Source organism: Varanus komodoensis, unplaced genomic scaffold (assembly GCF_004798865.1).
Source record: "Varanus komodoensis strain SLA01 unplaced genomic scaffold, ASM479886v1 scaffold4, whole genome shotgun sequence".
Classification (NCBI taxonomy): domain Eukaryota; kingdom Metazoa; phylum Chordata; class Lepidosauria; order Squamata; family Varanidae; genus Varanus; species Varanus komodoensis.
Window position 1 is genome coordinate 12,117,084 of NW_025335941.1, and position 18,114 is coordinate 12,135,197.

The window sequence follows — 18,114 nt, forward strand, 5'->3', positions numbered from 1 at the left end:
CTGCAGGACTAATCCTCCTAAAAGTGGACAGATCTTATACACAATATCCCAAGGTTGCTTTCTTTAGCTAGTCATCACCCTGGTGGAGTTCCAGAATGTGGGTGTAGCTTCCTAGATTATACCTGTTATTATGCAAATATAATATATGGGTGAGAAACCATCTGCACTGCTGAAAGGTTTAGTCAGGGGAGGAGAACTAACATATAAATGCAGCTATTCATCGCTTGCTATTTATTTTTCTGTTATTTGCACAAATTTATTGTACATGAAAACTCTGGTATCTACCTCCTGTATTTTATTACCAGCTTCCTTTTCTGCTTTAGTATTACATACAGTAGATACCAGCTAGAATGGCTACGTGTCTCTTCTTATTCAACTTGACTTTCTATAAGTTCCTTTCCAACAGTAAGCTTCCATAGCATTCCTTGATCCTTGAGCATTCCCAGCACTTGCATGGGTCTTTTGTGGGTTTGATTTTGGTCCTTTCCATATCTATCTGGTTCACTCGGAAGTAATCCCATTTACTCTGAGGCCCTCTGGTGTCTGGCTGCAACAATGGGCAGGATGAGAGATAAAAAGCTGAAGCTCAGTCCAAACAAGACCAAGATGCTATTAATGGGTGTTTTACCTGACCTGGTAGAGGACACTCAAGCTGTTCTGAGCAGGGTAGCTGGGGGTTTCTTAGGCAGCCATCATTTTTACCTGAGGCTCAGATAACCTCAGTGGCACAGACTTTAGCTTGGTGGCCTGTTATGCCCCCTTCTGGACAGGGATAACCTGGCCTCAGTGATATATGCTGATAATGTCCAAATTGAACCTCTGCTATGAGCGCTACACGTGACTGTCTTTGAAGATAGTTCAGAGGCTGCAGCTGGTTCAGAGAGTGATGGCCAGATTGATAACAGGGACAACACTGATTCTGGCCTCCTTGAACAGGCTGTGTTTCTGAGCCAGAGTCAAGGTGCTGCTTTTGATTTATAAAGGGTACAGATAGACTGGAACACTGGGCTGAAATGAGAGGAAAAGCACATATGGGTATAAAACTCACCAAGGGACAAGTATAGGATGAAGAGCACTTTGCCTTAGTTTTTTTTAGCATCCTGAGGAAGAGTCCTGGAGCACTTGAAAGTTTGGTGATTATTCTAGTTGCTCATAATAAAGATACTGCCTTACTGTGACCCTTTTCTAGTGGACTGGCTTGGCTGCCTCTGCTTGTGTGTTTTAGATGTTTAAAAGTACATACCACAAGATGAGGGACATCCACTAACTACCAGCATAAACCAGAACCAAACTGCAAATATTTCCCTAAGTCCAGTTCACCTATTTAGTATCCCATATTTAGCATTGGCAACTACCAGGATTCCCAAGGAAGAGTTAAAAAACAAAAGTCAAACCGCAGATAACCCCTAATAATGCTTGGATGCCTCCAACTCATGTACTCTTGATCCACAGCATTTCTTGGTAACAGTGGCTTGGTATGAAGTCTGCAAGTCTAACTTAATAATGAAAACCATTAGATTATTTCAGACAGCATCCACTTTTCTGGGAGAATTTTCCAAATCTGGTTATTTTTTTCCTGCTCTCAATCAAGTTTCTTGTTGGGAACGTAATTCGCTGCTCTTACCTCTAAAACTACTACTTATCACAGTTGCATTTCATATTTTTCCTCTAATAAAGGCAAAGTTCCTTACAATAGTGGTAAAATGTGTTAAAAGACTCTTTATTCCTTTTGCCCTCCTTCATAATGAATGTGATTGGTGGGACTGAATTCAGAGAAAGTTTCATTTGAACCAATCTGATACACTCTGGAACATTCTGATTCTTTCTGCCCTAAAAAGAGGGCTATGTGGCTAATCAGGCAGGTTAGAAATCCAATAAATAAATAAAAATCTGTGTGGGGTAAGAACTAGGTTTAGCAAAAGTATGGCAAAGCTAGCCCTCTGAACTGATCACCAGTGGGCTCCTATTGTGCAAGGAATAGGCAGTTTGTTTTCAATTAGCCATTAAAGGCCTTCCCTGCTACAGGCAAAGAGAAAGCACCAGTGCACTGCCCTCTACAACCAGGGCTAGTCTCCAGCAGTATTGGGGAACTTCATGTGTGCACATCAAAGCAACAGTGAGGTTTATGGGACAGGGAGAGTGACAAAGACACACGAGGCTATCTCAACTTTTACACTCTTCTTCATGAGAAAGGGAGTTTCCAGCATGCATTCTGCTACTCCACCCAAACGCAGTTTTCTGAAGATGATAGACAGACAGAGAGACAGTGTGTTGATTTTCATTTTGCAAGTAGGAAGGTTATCAGTTCAGTCACTAGGTAAAGAACAGTCATGACATTGCACTTGTTTAAACCTGTGAGTCAAAGATTTATTGACAGCTTTTGCATTAATCCATATCTTGGAAACATCTAGAAAAAGAGTACTTCTAGAAGGAACATTTGAAACTTGAAGGAAAACAGAATCCTGACTACCTCTATGAACCTTTGTTTGTGATTTTTTCAGTGCATCTGGCTGGACATGAGTGAAATAGTTGAATTCCTGTTTTGGTGGAGAAAAACAGTTCTCATATTTTAACTGTTCACTTTACACAACGTCTGCACTTTGAAACTTTGTGCCCATACACTGGTGGTCTCGACTTGCTCATCCACTTAAAAATATAACCATGGCAAAAGACTGTCCCTCTCACTGACATCTCTCTGCACAAATTTCACTGGAAAAACTTTCAGGTCATATATACTGTACTTGACCATTTAAGCATTTGAACATTACTGAATACATGTATGTTGTAAAATAACATTTAAGAATGATGTTACTAGAATGTACTAAGAATTATATTTTACAAAGCTTATGGCAAAGAAAATTGTGTTCAAGTGTATAAAAAACAACTTCAGATGCAATCCAGTGGCCTTCTGGCATTGCCTGGGACACCATAGGATTTTTTCAGAGCCCAAGCTGCTCTCCTGAGGTTGCAACTGGACATCTGTAGGGGAAAAAGGAATGTGTGAGGGAGTAAGGAGGGGAAGAGGCTGGACTGCTGTGCTGCACTAATTCCAGCAGGCACTCAGCCGCTTTCCCTTCCCCTCTCTGGTGCTAAATCTGGACAGTCGAACACAGGGTGAGACAGCAGCCAAGATCAACACCATCACACTTTTTGTCATCACCATCACACTTGTAAACCTCCATGTTCAGAGGCTTATAAAAATCTGCCACTGAAACAATAGAATTACAGTCTTACACTTGAAGATAATGGTATTGAACTGAGTAGGCATGCCTAAGATTTTACTTGCATCCTGCTCCTAACCATGCTGACTTACAATATCATCACTTATCATAGATATCAATCCTCTGCTCACTGCTGCCTATTTAAGCAAAGGTAGATTGTGTGAGCAGCCAGACATTTTAATAAGCAGCTACAACAAGCACATGCCATGGCTTGCATTGTTGTGCAAGTGCAGGTAGCATATTAGGATTGTATATTAGGGTTAAATAACCTTCACAGAACCCTAAAATAGCCCATGTTGCTAAACCCTTGCAAAACCAAGTTGCATGGCTTCCATATTCAAAACAGTGGCTGGTGTGTGCAATGGTGCCCTACAGTTAAATTAAACCACAGTGGCTTACTGTGATATATGAACCCCTAAATTCAGTGGGGTTTATCTCAAGTAAGTGAGTAAAAAACTGTAGCCTTGCAAAGAAGGAACTCAGTGGGATTTGTACTAAAGATGGTTAGAATACTTACTTAACGGTAAATATTTTAGAACCTTTTAAAAGCCTTTTAAGTGACCTATGTAAATCAATGAGAGATTATCATTATTGCTTTTAAGGTACCTGCATTCTGACCAGCACTCTACTGTTTGCCATCTAGAGATCTAGTCTACTATTATTTGATCCTACACCATCTGGACATTCTTCTTCCATGGTACTTTTCTGTCCAAACCAATATGTAAGGATTTGACAAGGACTCATATTATGACATGATTATTTTTCTGTAGTGGCAAGAGGAAATGGCACTTGGCTAGCAAGAAATATTGGCTCTGAATAAAGCCCTTATGGCTTGATACTGAGTTCAACAAGGCACAGACCTGCAAACACATCTTCCAGTTTAAGAAAAGAAATATTATTTGAAACCATATACACTTGACTTGCAACATCAGTGGAGAGAACATAACCAGTGCCTGAACAAATTGGGGGAGGGGGTAATTTCTCCCTCGATTTCTCCCTTCACTTACATACCACTGGCTGCCTGGACCCTTTATTGGAGGGTAAATGATTTTTAATAAACCTGTAAATAATCTGGTAGTATTATTTCCTTTCAAGAGAAGTTCAGTGAGGTAATATGGATTCTCAAACATCAGAGTCGGTTTTTATCACGAAGGTAAACTGTGGAGAGAATTTGTGAATCCACTCAAGGTCCAATAACATTAAATTATAATATGTGTCCAGAAAATCCTTTTGAATCATAAATTTATATAGTACAGTTTCTTTAGTAACAGATAGCCAGTCATAGACTTGCAGATTACTTCCCAGCAGAAAATAAGTCACAATTCACTTGTCAGCTATCACTCTTTCTTTGTTCCATGTCTCATGGATAGCCACCTGGGCTTTAGTTTGTTGAAATTCTAATGTTGGCAGTACCAGTAGGTATGATGGTTTCCTACTACAACCTACATCAGGGAGTTTTACAAAATTTATCTTTAGAATTAATATTGATACATACAGGATGGATACGATGAAACAAGCTACAGCAAATGCAACAGTGCAAACAGCAGTTGTTTGAAAGAAATCTGAAAAACAAGCAAGTGTAACTAGATAATTCTAACCTAATGAAATGCTGTATAACGATACTATTTCCGTTTTATTGTAAGGTGGATAGATTTAAATCAAGACAATTTAAATCAGTTTTTTAAACCTTGATTCAAATCATTAAGATTTTGTGTCCTGATTTTAATTCTCAGGAAAAAGCCCCAGCCACTCCTGCATGCTAGAGTTTTGGTCCTGCCTACCACTAGCATGAAGACCTGGGAAGGGTTGTAATCATAAGCAGGATTACAATTCCTAACTCAGAAGAAACTGTGCCTTCACAAACTACTATGAAACTACCAAAAGCCAAGCCAGTGCAATATCCCACAAGCACAAAACAAGAACAAAAAGATCTGCAGGGAGCCACTAACTTGAGAACATGATCTTACCCAGAAAGTACACATCTTAAAACATGTAAAATAAATATTTTTTCTAGCCTACATTAGAAAGACAACCTAGAAAACTGTACCCATTTTAAGATAGAGCAAATCAATGTAATTTAATTTGTATAACATTTATATTGGTTTCTATTAAACCAACACAAGTAAAAAAGTTAAATACTGAGACCTAAGATAATAACAATGTGAGCCAGTCCTACCCTTAAAAATAACCATGTAGACCCAACCCAAATTCCATCTTGGCCATGAGAGCAAGTGGATCTCAGGTTGAAAAGATTTCCCACCCGCATAATACACATTTACTTGGGAGTAAGTCCAACTGAACTCATTCCTTGTTGATAGGAGCAAAATTACACCATAAACCATATTTATTCATACCTGCATCAGATTTATGTAGTTTATACTGTTTTTTTCATTCCTAGCTCCAGGAATTTAATGTTTTTGTTGCACTGCAAATATTTTCCTTCCTTTCCTTTTTTCATTATAAAACCTGTACCAATTACTGTTTCTGAGGTTAAGCATGAGTGTACGGGAACAATTTCTATGCCATGGACAATTCTGGTTTTTCTCTTTTGTCTTCTCTGGGCAGTGCTCACAGCAGCAGTCTGTATTGAAATGCCTATATTTGTAAATATTCATATTTGAGAAATGATTGAACTGATCCTTCATTTACATAGAAAAGAAAAGCTTGCTTTAATCCAATGTATATGGTAGAGGAATTGATTCAGCATGGTTCGGTGACCAAAAGAAAGTTTGAGAACTTTGAGAATAATAAAATTCCAAAATCATCTGGAATTTTATTATTTATAACATTAACCTTGTAGGTACAGAATACATAAAAGGACTCAGATCAAAGGTCTACCTACTGTAGTGTCCTATTTCCAACAGGGGGCAATCATTACCTCTGTGGAAGACCAAAAGCTAGCTATGTAAGCTGTAGCTTTCTGCCACTGTCGTTCCTCAGCAGCTAACCATTTAAAGGCATCTGTCTTGAGTTATCTGTATTAGAACTATTCATATTTCTTATGAAAGTGTGCAGGGAACCTCATTCTCAGACCATATGCAGGGAAAAGTCAGAGCTGGTTGCAGACTCCCCTCTCCCCATGTTAGTCTTCCATGTTTAGATTCCTCCCAAGGACTGTATAATCTGGCTTCCTTGCATACTGAGGAAATCATAAAAATAATAGCTAATATGAGTACAGGCTTGTTTAAAAAAGTCCAAGCTGAAGAAGTCCAAGTTAAGCACAACCTGTACTCATGAACAAACTGTCAAACAGCCTATTAATTAAAAAAATACAGAAAATCGTTGTTGTCACAGGAAAGGATGCAAACGGGCAGAGAGGGAGGCCTTGAAAGCATCCTTTCCTGACCTGTGCATCCAGAGGGAAATCTTTTTGCATTTCCTTGGTGCAAAGAGGATGGACTGGTGAATTGGGGTGAGGGACCTTGAGATATTCATGATTTTTCCACTTTCACAAGGGTCCTGTGGCCCTAACCCCTGCAAATGTGGGAGGACTGACAGTATGCAATCCAACTTACATACAAATTCGACTCAAAGATGAATTTCCATGTTCTCAGGTACAGAACTTGTTTGTAACCCATGGACTGCCTGTACCTGTAAGCCATCAAGGTCAGATGGGTTTTCAAGTGAGTAGTACTAATAACTTTTGAGTCTATAACCACCACCCCCACAAGCTTCATTGTCTCTATAACTCTATTTTTGTGTTGAGTTCTCTCTCATTGTTTTATGATGCCTATAACATTGTGATTCCCAAGATTAGTAAAGATTGTTTTTAGATGTACCAGCTAAAATTTTAGTCCAACCAGTTCAGATGAAGTTTAATAGAAATTACCACCATGCTGATAAACTCAGATTGGTGGTAGATTTGTACAGTTTAAAAATATGGATACCACAGTCACTTCCTTTGTTTATCTGGATGCTGAAAAGGCCTTTGACAAATTTTACTGGAAATTTATTTTTACAACATTAGTAAACTTTGCTTTTCTAGAAGAATTCTGGAAACAGGTTCAAAGTGTATATTTAGTATCAAGAGCCAGAGTTTTGATCAGAGTTCTGATTTTTTTTCCTTACTGGGGAGAGGTTAGGGTTAGAGATATTCATTTTCTCCCATTATATTTGATAAATGTTTGGAACCCCTGGTGTGTGCTATAAGCCAAAATAGTGGTATTCATTGACTTCAAATTAACTCTCTACAATTTAACTTTATGCTTTTTGCTATCAAACTTTTTCTGTTTATTTTAGAATTTATCTGATTTTTCTTCCTTGCAGTTGATTGACAGCTTTGGTCTCTTGCCAGGCTTTCAATTAACTGGTCAAAATCTAAATCTGTTGTCTGTTGGAGAAGCAATGAGAACTGGAAATTCTTATGCTATATTACCTAAACACTGTAATATACTGTGAGTACATTACACTGTCAGTTAAACACTGACGACATTTGAATTTGAGTCTGTGGGGCAAAGTAAATATACTTAAGATGAATACTATATCCAAAGTTGTATAAGTTTTACGTATATATGTTTTATGTAGGACCGATATTTTTAAAAAGGTACTGCTTTGTTTTGTATTAGAAAACCCATATTTATGGATGTACATGTTTTACTTAACTATTTGTTTACTTCTTGGAATCTAACACAAGCTCATTTTAAATGGATTGTCCACATCATTAGGACTATCAAAAAACTGATATAACAATGTTGGAAGGATAAATGGCCACTCCAGATCTACAAGCATGGATTATAGATTTATTGACTTCTTCTCACCTTTGAACAGGTGATATATTTATCCTGTTCATGGATAAATACAGACCTATTTGGTTTGTCTTTATCAAAACTTACGTATAACTATTCTAACATACTAATTTCTTTCTATATTTGTAATACATATACATTTCATATGTACTAGTTGTAATTGATATTCCTTACCTTTATGTAATTAAACATTTTATTGTTTTTGATTTTATAAAAATCATAATAAAATGTATTACTAATGCCAACCTAACATTAATTTAACAACCAATTGCAGGTTAACTTTGCATTGGTTAACCTATGGTTAAACCAAAATGTCTAGATTCACATGTCACAAAACATTCTCCAATCAGGGAGATCAGAGGATGCGTGCTCAAATTGGCAGTGACATATGCCAGACATACATCATAGAAAACTGTAGGTTAATTAATGCACAACTTATCACCATTATATGCAGTTAATCATGGCTAGGTTGTTTACTTCTTGGAAATTATTGTTATGACTATAACACTAACAAAATTCCATTTTCTGATAACACCTGTAAATCATCAAAAATGGAATAGCCAATCATTCCATATTTTAGCTTTGTCTGCTAAATGCCCTGTGTGAAACGAACAAAGATTATCCATAGCGCTTGTATCACATTTTGTTTGTATTGCACCTTCAGTGCTTTAATAAAGACTCCAGGATTGAGGATGTCATTATTTATAGTCCATGTGCAAATTTATTCTTAGTATTCCAATGTATCTTGACTGCTCAGGCATTCTTCCATAGTTCTTTCCAGTCCATCCCAATACAACAGGATTTGTTGAGGAGTATTATGATGGCTTGTAACGATATTCATATAGCGGCAAGGAGAAAATGGAACTTGACTTGCAAAAAAGACTGGCTCTGAGTGAAGTTCTTCTGGTACAATCTTGAGTTCACTAAGGCACAAAGCTACAAACACATCTTCCAGCTTAAGAAAAGGAACCCTTTTTGAAACTATATGCACTTGCCTAGCAACATCAGTGGAGAGAACATAACCAGTGCCTGAACAAAATGGAGGGTAATTTTGTCCTGGATATTCCATTTCATTCACATACCATTTGCTGTTTGGATCTCTTATTGGATAAGCATGCATGTTGATAGCACCTGTAAATAATCCCGTAGTGCTGTTTCTTTTCAGGAGAAGTTCAATGAGGTAATACGGATTCACAAACATATCAGAATCTGTTTTCATCACAAAAGTAGATTGTGGACAGAATTTGTGAATCCATTCAAGGCCCATCAAAGTCTTTAATGTTAAATTATTATACGTATCCAGAAAATCCTTTTGAATTATGTCATTATATAATATATTTTCTGTAATAACTATGATCTGGTCATGGGTTTCCAAATTCGTTCCCAGGAGAAAATATGTCACAACAAGCTTGTCATCTATTACTCTTTCTTTTCCCCATGTTTTACGGATAGCCATCCGAGCTTTGACATCGTCAAGTCTAGATGTTACCAGTATTACTAGGAATGGTGTATTTTTACTGCAATCTTTCTCAGGCAATTTTAAAAAATCTTCATTCTTTCTCTTGAAAATAGGGATGACCTTTTGAGAGCTAGGGTAGATGTCACTAGAATTCAAGAGGATGGATAAGACAAAACAAGCGAGGGCTAATGCAACTGTGCAAAGGAAAACCTTTCTCTTGGACTCCATCTGCAAAGGGAAAAAGTAGAAAAAGACAATACTAGCCCTTTTCAATTCTATATAATAAAGTAAATTAAATAAGCTATTTTAGTACTTTTAAGTGGTTTAGTACAAGCACATAACCAGGTGATACTATTCACATTCTTCACATCTTGAGAACTACCAGAGAGCTCTCTATGTGATTTCATTATCTGAATTCATTGACATGTTATAAAAAGATCTGGAATTTGACTCTCTCTCTCTCTCTCTCTCTCTCCCTCCCTCCTTCTCTCTCTCTCTCTCTCTCTCTCTCTCTCTCTCTCTCTCTCTCTCTCCATGCATATTCACTACTCCCTGTTTAAATAGTTCTAATTCTCACAATGCAAACATGATCTAGTAGAAAGGGTACAGGTTTTCTTAGCAACTCAGTACTCAAAGTTCTGTCTGGCAAAACACAGTCCCCCATCCAGCAGAAGTATGTGCCAAAATCCACTGAAATCTGCTAGATTTCCCCTAAGCAGGATTCAAGAACCCACACTTTACATATTTTGAATGACCCACAGAACCCAGATGAAAAATCCAGTTCAGGAAAACTATCTGGGGTAGAATAAAGCAACTTCAGTACGAATGTATATAAATAGGAACATAGGTAGCTGCTGTTACTGATGTAATAGATTAATCTAGCACAGTGTTGTTAGCATGGACTGGCAACAGCTGTCCAGGCTCTCAGACAAGAATTTTGCCAGCCCTTCGGGGAGACACTGAGGTGTGAAACTGTGACCTTCTGTACCCAAAGCATGTACTCTGCCACCAAGCCTCATTCCCTCCCAAATAAGTTATAGAGAGGGAAAAAAACCCAGCTGCAATATTATTGGTAATGATGATACCACTGAAGCTCATGGTTATCTGGCCCAGTATATGCATTTGTTCTGCATGAATGCACAGCTGCATTCTTTATTAGCTCATCATAGTATAGCAAATCTGTGTAGTCTTCTGTTTATAGATACAAGTGCTCTATGTAACACACAGGTAGACTGTTTCAGGTATTTTAATAAATCAGTATGAGCTTTAATGTGTCACAGCCCACTTTAACAGATAAGTGGAACTGGAGCATTTAAGTCTGAAAAAACACCTCAGGGTGCATTTCTATTGCAATCTCTGTAAGACCACAAATTCAGGGACTTAGAAGACTTTATACTAAAGAAGAAGAATTTATACTAAAATCAGAATATTGTTTAAACTTTTAATAATAAAAGCAAATACCATTTAAGTGAAAAATGAAGTTGCTTGTGATGGGTTTTTGCCAAAGGGAAATATATGCTGGATGGTACTACTTAATGATCTTTGGGAGGAGGCAAGGATCGGGATTCTGTGATTCTCCTGACAGTACATGATGTTGGAGTTCATTTCCCATCAGTTCTAGCCAGCAGGGCGAATGGTCAGGAATTATGAGAGCTGGAGTTTAATAATACCAATAATATCAGAATGTATCTTTATTACAAAGTTTTCCTGACAGTAGACAGCACATAATACATATACTTGATGGAATATTCCTTCAGGATAGTGAAGGTATCTGTAGAGGCAGCAGTTATTGTTGAGTGCAGAGGAGTAAACTAGCACCACAGCTTTGGTTATTATTTTGGTTCTTTTATTTGTTTCATTTTTACATCACATAATAGCCAAAAGACTCTGGGTGGCTGGCAAAGTTTAAAAGAACATAGAAGCCAAAAGAACCCAACAGGATATAATGATAAAACAGTAGAACAATAAAATCAATAAAGCAGCAACAATATGCTCACAATAACCAAATCATAATGGCACAGAGCACAGCAGCATGATAAAACAGTATTAAAACTAAACTTTTACTAACCCGTTCTCTTTATAACCAGCTGCTCCTACAATGGCCCACAGTGTTGCATGCAGTTTGTGTCAGACAACACTCAGAGTGAGTTACCACCACAGCCCACCCCTAAATGGTGGTGTGGGTCCTAATTTTCTTATTCAGTCCAGCTTTTTGTCTCCAGGTCATGGTGCTTCTGTATTTCTAGATTCACCATTAATACATCTCTAGCTGAGGAACTACCACCAATAGCTGCTTGGTTAGCACAGCAGACAGAATGCCTATGTAAACTTTTCCAAGAAATCTGTTACTGGTTTAAAAAGGCAAACAGAAACAAGGGAGAAACAAGGCAAGCAGTAATAAGGCTAATAAATAGGCAAAAGTTTACCAGTCTATCCAAACCCTAAACTTTATCAGTACAATTAATATTTAAGGTGCCTCTATGGGATTTGACTGAACCAAAAACTGTTTTACTCCACAGCCAAAAGGAACGTCAAAGCAATTTACTATGGAAAATACATACAAAAATACAATATGCAATATACTACAGTTAGCCCTCCCCCACACACATTGGCAGGCATTAAGGGTATAAGGACCTCTGCAAAAGTGAAAAAAGCCTGTATCTCTAGCTTGCCCCCACCCCCGCCAAACCTTAGCTCTTAATACTGTTGACCATATACATACTAGATCGCTTCTCCCTCTCCTCTCTCCTCTCTCTCTCTTGGTTTGAGCCATTAGGGCTTCTCTTCCTCATTTATTACATTCTTATGTTCATATTCTGTGCCCTCCCTTTCACTCGCCAGTGAACAAGGAACAAGGAAATGCCAGAGAAATTTCCTTCTTGGGATGGTGGGGCAGGAAGGCCTGCTTTGGAGGCCCCCCCTTGCTCCCCTTTCACTTCCTCTCTCTCTCTCTCTTGATGGCAATTTTATGCAGTAGGCCACAAAATTTAAAAAAAAATCTTGATGGTAAACTCACAAATAATCAAACCCATGAAAGTCAAGGTTTGACAGTAACTGCAAATTAATTTACAAATTTACTAGGCAAGAAAATCTGTCCAAAACCCAGAATCACTTCCAGGGAATGTCAACATTGCCAGGCCAGAGGGACCAAAGGCCTCACTCATTATAAAGCAGTTGCTTTTAGGTTGATTCAGCTGTTCCTAGCACATTCGGCAGAGGTATGAGCAATCAGAAGTTCCTTCAAGGCTAAATGTGCTTCTAAACTCCACATACATGATAAATAGGCAATTCTAGAATGCATTTATATATTTAAACTGTATGTTGCCCTTTATAAAACCAAGATGGTTTAAAACAGAACAATTTACAGGCTATCCACACTTACTGGCAGTAAGCTTCACTGAACTGAGGTTTCCTTCTGAATAAACATGCATAGGATGGTACAGTGTATATGTGAAACAATCTACCTGGGCACACACTACACCTACCATTGTGGATGAGAAAAAGACTGCATTGTACAGGTGTGTGAGCCCATAATTCATCATATTCAGCTGTGAGGAGTGACTGGAAAAAATGCACTGGCAGAATTTCTCTTTGGATTCATCCCAATTCCTTAGCCCAATATTAACCCCCAAAAAGAAGGCTATGTGCTGGTCTTCTTCACTTGTAAGTGAGCTAAATGTCACTTGTAAGTGAGCTAAATGTGGAAGTCTTGAGATTTCTTCTAGAGTAATGAAATATAAGTCAATGAATAGCTAATAGTGACCATGCTAAGGCCTGAAATGAATTAAGCCTCTTAGAGATAGGTGAGGTAAGAAGTACTTCTAAAAGGGATAACTGAAGTGTTGCTGAAGTGACATTGCTATACACAAACTTGTCAAATATGAGATACTGACTTGTGTGTCTCTAGAAGCCTTTGCCTTGTATAAAATATTTCTTCTGATTTTCTAATTGTTCCAAGTGACTTATCATGTATATATAAAAGCTTCCATTCTGCTTAGGAGAGGTGACAACCTTTCAGAGGTGCTCTCTTCCCACAGTGCTGTAGATTCCTAATAAAGATCTGATGGGTTCTAACAATATTGGCTGATGAGATTTCTTGATATTTAAGGTTTTTCTTCCCTCCCATACTAATATATGTACAAAGTCTTTCCTTTCACACTTAGCATTTTCTTGCATGTTTGAATATTAGTAAAAATTGTAGTCACACTTTAAATCACAGGATGATTATCATTACTGATAATGAAATCAGGCAACACCTTCCACATTTTTGCAAGTTTAATGCCACCAAAAAATGAAAAAAGTTTTGTGCCAGCACCCCTAAGTGTGTACTGACACATCCAACTGGGGGTTGTAGTTAACACTAGTTAACCCCATAATGGTTGCACTCCTTCCCAAGTTTTGTGCTACAAACCCAAAGTTTTGAGACTTACACAGTACGACTTACACAGATTGGGGAGAGCCCTATTGAACACTCAGACATAATAATGCCAACCACTCCAAGTGGATATCAAGATTTTGTGCAATCCTGGGGTACAGAAATGACTGTTAACATTCAAGTACCATGATAGAGTTGGAGGGTAATAACTTTTAAAAATCAGATTCCTGCCGAGCTACAATATTTTTTTTAAGCAATGAGCGCATAACCAACACATAACCATTCAGAATTCCAAAGCAATGGTTGTGAAATATCAGAGCAGATATCATTCCCCCGAACCTTCAGGTTGATCTTCCTGTATAAATATTCTGCAAAGGCCATTTTTGATAATGCCTTTGTGGATTGATGAAATTATTAAATCAATAACATGAAAACACACAATGCACCCATCCTGGATGGATATTCAGTTGAGTGGTATAAAATATTTTCCAGCTTTCTAGTTCCCAAGCTGCATCATCTGCATAATTCTATTTTGAATTGGGTTATTTGGAAGAATACCATTGTATACAAATGGTATGAAACCCCAGATTACTCTGGAATGTCTTAGTTGTAGGTGTGTCTAGTTGTGGTTCAAGCAGATGACAGCAGGCCTGCTTCAGGGCATTCTGCAGCTTGGAGATATATCAGCCTAAATCAATCTTAGCAACTTTTTTTTCTTAAATAGGGTTGTATCATGTTTTCTCTTTAGCTTCCATATAGAATGGGACATAGAAGGAGGATGAGACATAATAGAAGGTGGCTACAAGGTGAAAGGGTTAGATGTCTCGTATGTAAACTCAGACATCTGGAGATTTTTCACAAGTCCTTGCGTTTAAGTGGGGAAAATGGCTTAAAGACTACATTGCACTAGACTAAAATTGAAGTATGTTACCTTTTAGAAAATATAACTTACCTTTTATCTTGGATTGTCATCAGTAATAAGAGAAGGAAACAGCCCAAATCAAAATAACCATGGATCAAATCCAGTATAACCAGTGATAATAAAAAACAGTCCACGTTTCAAATAGCTGTGGGATGTATTATGTAGGAAAATTGATGGTTTGATATTTGAGTGAAAAAGTAAGTAAAATCTAAGTAAAACAAAAAATGAAGGGCAACCTGTCCCTCTGAAGTCCTATATTCACTAAATATTACACAATCCAACAAAGGCAAGTTTTATTTCTGTGGTTCTATGTTACTGTGTTATTTGCTCTCTTTTATTGGTTGTTCTCTTAGAACCACAGAAGGGTGTGATTCGCAGTTAACCTTTTATTTGCCTTCAGTTAACAGTGCCTGCTAACAGTTGAACCAGAGACTTCAACTAGTTCAAAATACAGTTGCTGATGGGGACTGGCCGACACATCACACCAGTCCTATATCAATTAGAGTGGTTACCGATTGAAGTCCAGGCCTGATTCAAAGTGGCCAACGTCAACATTTAAACTCTTAAATGGTTCGGGCCCAAGTTATCTGAAGGATCTCCTCCTTCTGTATATGCCAACCCAACTCCTGAGATCATCACTGAGGTCCTTCTCAGAGAGTCCACTCCAAAGGAAGCAAGGAGGATGGCTACTACAGGAAGGGCTTCCTCAGTTGTGGCATCCTATCTGTGGAATCAGCTCACCTAAGAGGTGTCTTGGTGCTTCTTTGCTCCTTCCAGTGCCAGGTAAAACCCTTTTTATTTTCCCATTATTTTAATAGTTAGACTTTATTTCAATTTTTTACTGTATTTTACTACTGAACCTCCAGATTGATTTAGCTGTGGTTACGGTGAGTCAATCATTGTGATCATGTTGTTGTTGTTGTTAGTTGCGAAGTCATGTCCGACCCATCGCGACCCCATGGACAACATTCCTCCAGGCCTTCCTGTCCTCCACCATCCCCCAGAGTCCACCCAAGCTCACACCAACTGCTTCAGTGACTCCATCCAGCCACCTCATCCTCTGCCGTCCCCTTCTTCTTTTGCCATCTATTGTGCCCAACATTAGGCTCTTCTCCAGGGAGTCCTTCCTTCTCATTAGGTGGCTGAAGTATTTGAGTTTCATCTTCAGGATCTGGCCTTCTAAAGAGCAGTCAGGGTTGATCTCCTCTAGGACTGACCGGTTTGATCGCCTTGCAGTCCAAGGGACTCGCAGGAGTCTTCTCCAGCACCACAATTCAAAGGCCTCAATTCTTCATATTGTATTTTATACTAATGGTATTATTGTAATTTATATAACAATTGTATTAATTATTGTATCTTTTATTGTATTGTATCTTTGATTTTATGAACCATCCAGGGAGACTTTTGGCTGATGAGTGGTGCACAAATATATTTAATACATAAATTCCTCAAAATTTCTTCTTCTAGCCTAGTAATTCAATCTCAAGGCAGATGGTGAATTATCTTCTGTTAACCTGTCTGGATTTCATCACCTGAAAGATTTCTTCTGAATTTAACTGGAATCTTTATTTGGAGCTGCTATTGATTCATAAGTAATCTGAAAGCTTAATTTTACTTGGACTTGACAATGAAGTATGAGTCAAATGTTGATAACAAAGTGTTCAAGATGAGTACATTATCATAGGCCATTGGCTTGATTAGGAAAAATGCAAGACATGTAGGATTCTGATGTATATAACTTGAGCTGGCTGGTTGGGGATGGCATGGGAGATCGTCTCGGACCTGGTGTTGAGGACTCCCAGGATGTTGGTCCTGGGGGACTTCAACCTCCATGCCAAGACGGTTCTGACCGGGGCGGCTCAGGACTTCATGGCCTCCATGATGGCCATGAGGCTGTCTCAACACGTCAGTGGCCCGACCCATGAACGTGGACACACTCTGGACCTGGTTTTCTCAACAGGGCAGGAAGAGGGTGATCTGAGGGTGAGAAAATTATGTTTGACACCCTTGTCATGCTCAGATCACTTCCTCGTGAGGTTTGAGCTCAAGAGCAGCCTTTCCCTCTATAAGGGTGCGGACCTGATTGTGCTGGTCCGCCCCCAGAGTCGGATGGATCCTGATGGATTCCTGAAGGCTCTGGGGGATTTTCTGGTTGATAAGGCTGGTGCTCCTGCTGAGGCCTTGGTTGAACTATGGAATGGGGAGATGACCAGGGCTATTGACACGATCGCTGCTAAGCCTCCTCTCCCACCTGGCAGAGCCTGTTCATCTCCTTGGTACACACCTGAATTACAGGCGATGAAGCAGGTTGGGAGACGTCTAGAGTGTAGGTGGAGGAGATCACGGGATGAATCTGACCGAACACACTTAGGAGCCCACTATCGGGCCTATGCTGTGGCAGTGAGGGTGGCGTAAAAGAAATTCTTCTCTGCTTCCATTGCCTCCTCACAATGCCGTCCAGCGGAGTTCTTTCGGGTGGTGCAGGGGCTCATAAATCCAGGCCCAAAGAGAGATCTGGTGCCACCCTCGAAGGCCCACTATGCTGACTTCGCCAAGCATTTCAGGGAGAACATCGCTCAGATTTGTCACGAGCTGGACTCTACTATTGAATCAGATTCTATTGGGGAGGTGCCAATGACGCCGTCGAGTCCTCAATTGATGGATTAATTTCAGTTGTTGCAGCCTGATGATGTGGACAAGGTGCTTGGACAAGTATGTCCTACCATCTGCTTACTAGATCCTTGCCCATCTTGACTACTCAAGAATGCCAAGACGGGATTGTGACCTGGATCCTGGAGGTGGTCAACGCCTCTTTAAGAGACGGCCAGGTACCTGCCCCTTTAAAGGAGGCGGTAGTCCGGCCAGTCCTAAAGAAGGCATCCCCGGATCCAGAGGTGGTCGCCAATTATAGACCGGTGGCCAACATCCCATTCTTGGGCAAGGTGCTAGAGCAGGTGGTGGCGGGACAACTCCAGGCACTCGTGGATGAAACTGATTATCTGGACCCATTTCAGTCCCGCTTCAGACCCGGGTACGGTACTGAATCAGCCTTGGTCACCCTGTACGATGACCTGTGCAGGGAGAGAGACGGGGGAGTGCGTCCCTGTTGGTTCTCCTGGACCTCTCAATGGCTTTCAATTCCATCGACCATGGTATCCTTCTGGATAGGCTAGCGGGATTGGGAGTTGGAGGCACCGCTTTCCGGTGGTTCCGCTCCTATCTCAATGGCTGATTCCAGAAGGTGGTTCTGGGGGACTATGGCTCTGCACCATGGCAGCTATGCCATGGAGTTCTGCAGGGGTCCATTTTGTCCCCCTTGCTATTTAACATCTACATGAAACCGCTGGGAGAGGTCATCAGGAGGTGTGGGCTGCGGTATCATCAGTGTACTG

General features: G+C 39.5%; 1 protein-coding gene and 1 pseudogene across 9 annotated transcripts in view; both read right to left on the minus strand.

The window, feature by feature from the left end:
• The window catches only part of LOC123029508 (beta-1,3-galactosyltransferase 5-like), a 50,318-nt gene extending 35,349 nt beyond the window's left edge, over positions 1 to 14,969 (minus strand). For 5 of the 9 annotated variants that reach the window (XM_044442611.1, XM_044442619.1, XM_044442616.1 and 2 more), the window contains exon 1: positions 14,753 to 14,969. Coding sequence is in view for 2 of the 9 variants with exons in the window: in XM_044442617.1 (XP_044298552.1) it covers positions 8,694 to 9,653 (960 nt within the window). In the remaining 7 variants the exon portion in view is untranslated. Of the gene's footprint in view, positions 1 to 1,048; positions 1,114 to 7,781; positions 9,654 to 11,493; positions 11,768 to 14,752 lie in introns of those variants that run through there. The other 4 variants (XM_044442617.1, XM_044442613.1, XM_044442612.1 and 1 more) reach the window with 4 other exon arrangements.
• LOC123029551 lies at positions 3,978 to 6,898 on the minus strand (annotated as a pseudogene).
• Positions 14,970 to 18,114: the final 3,145 nt, after the last annotated feature.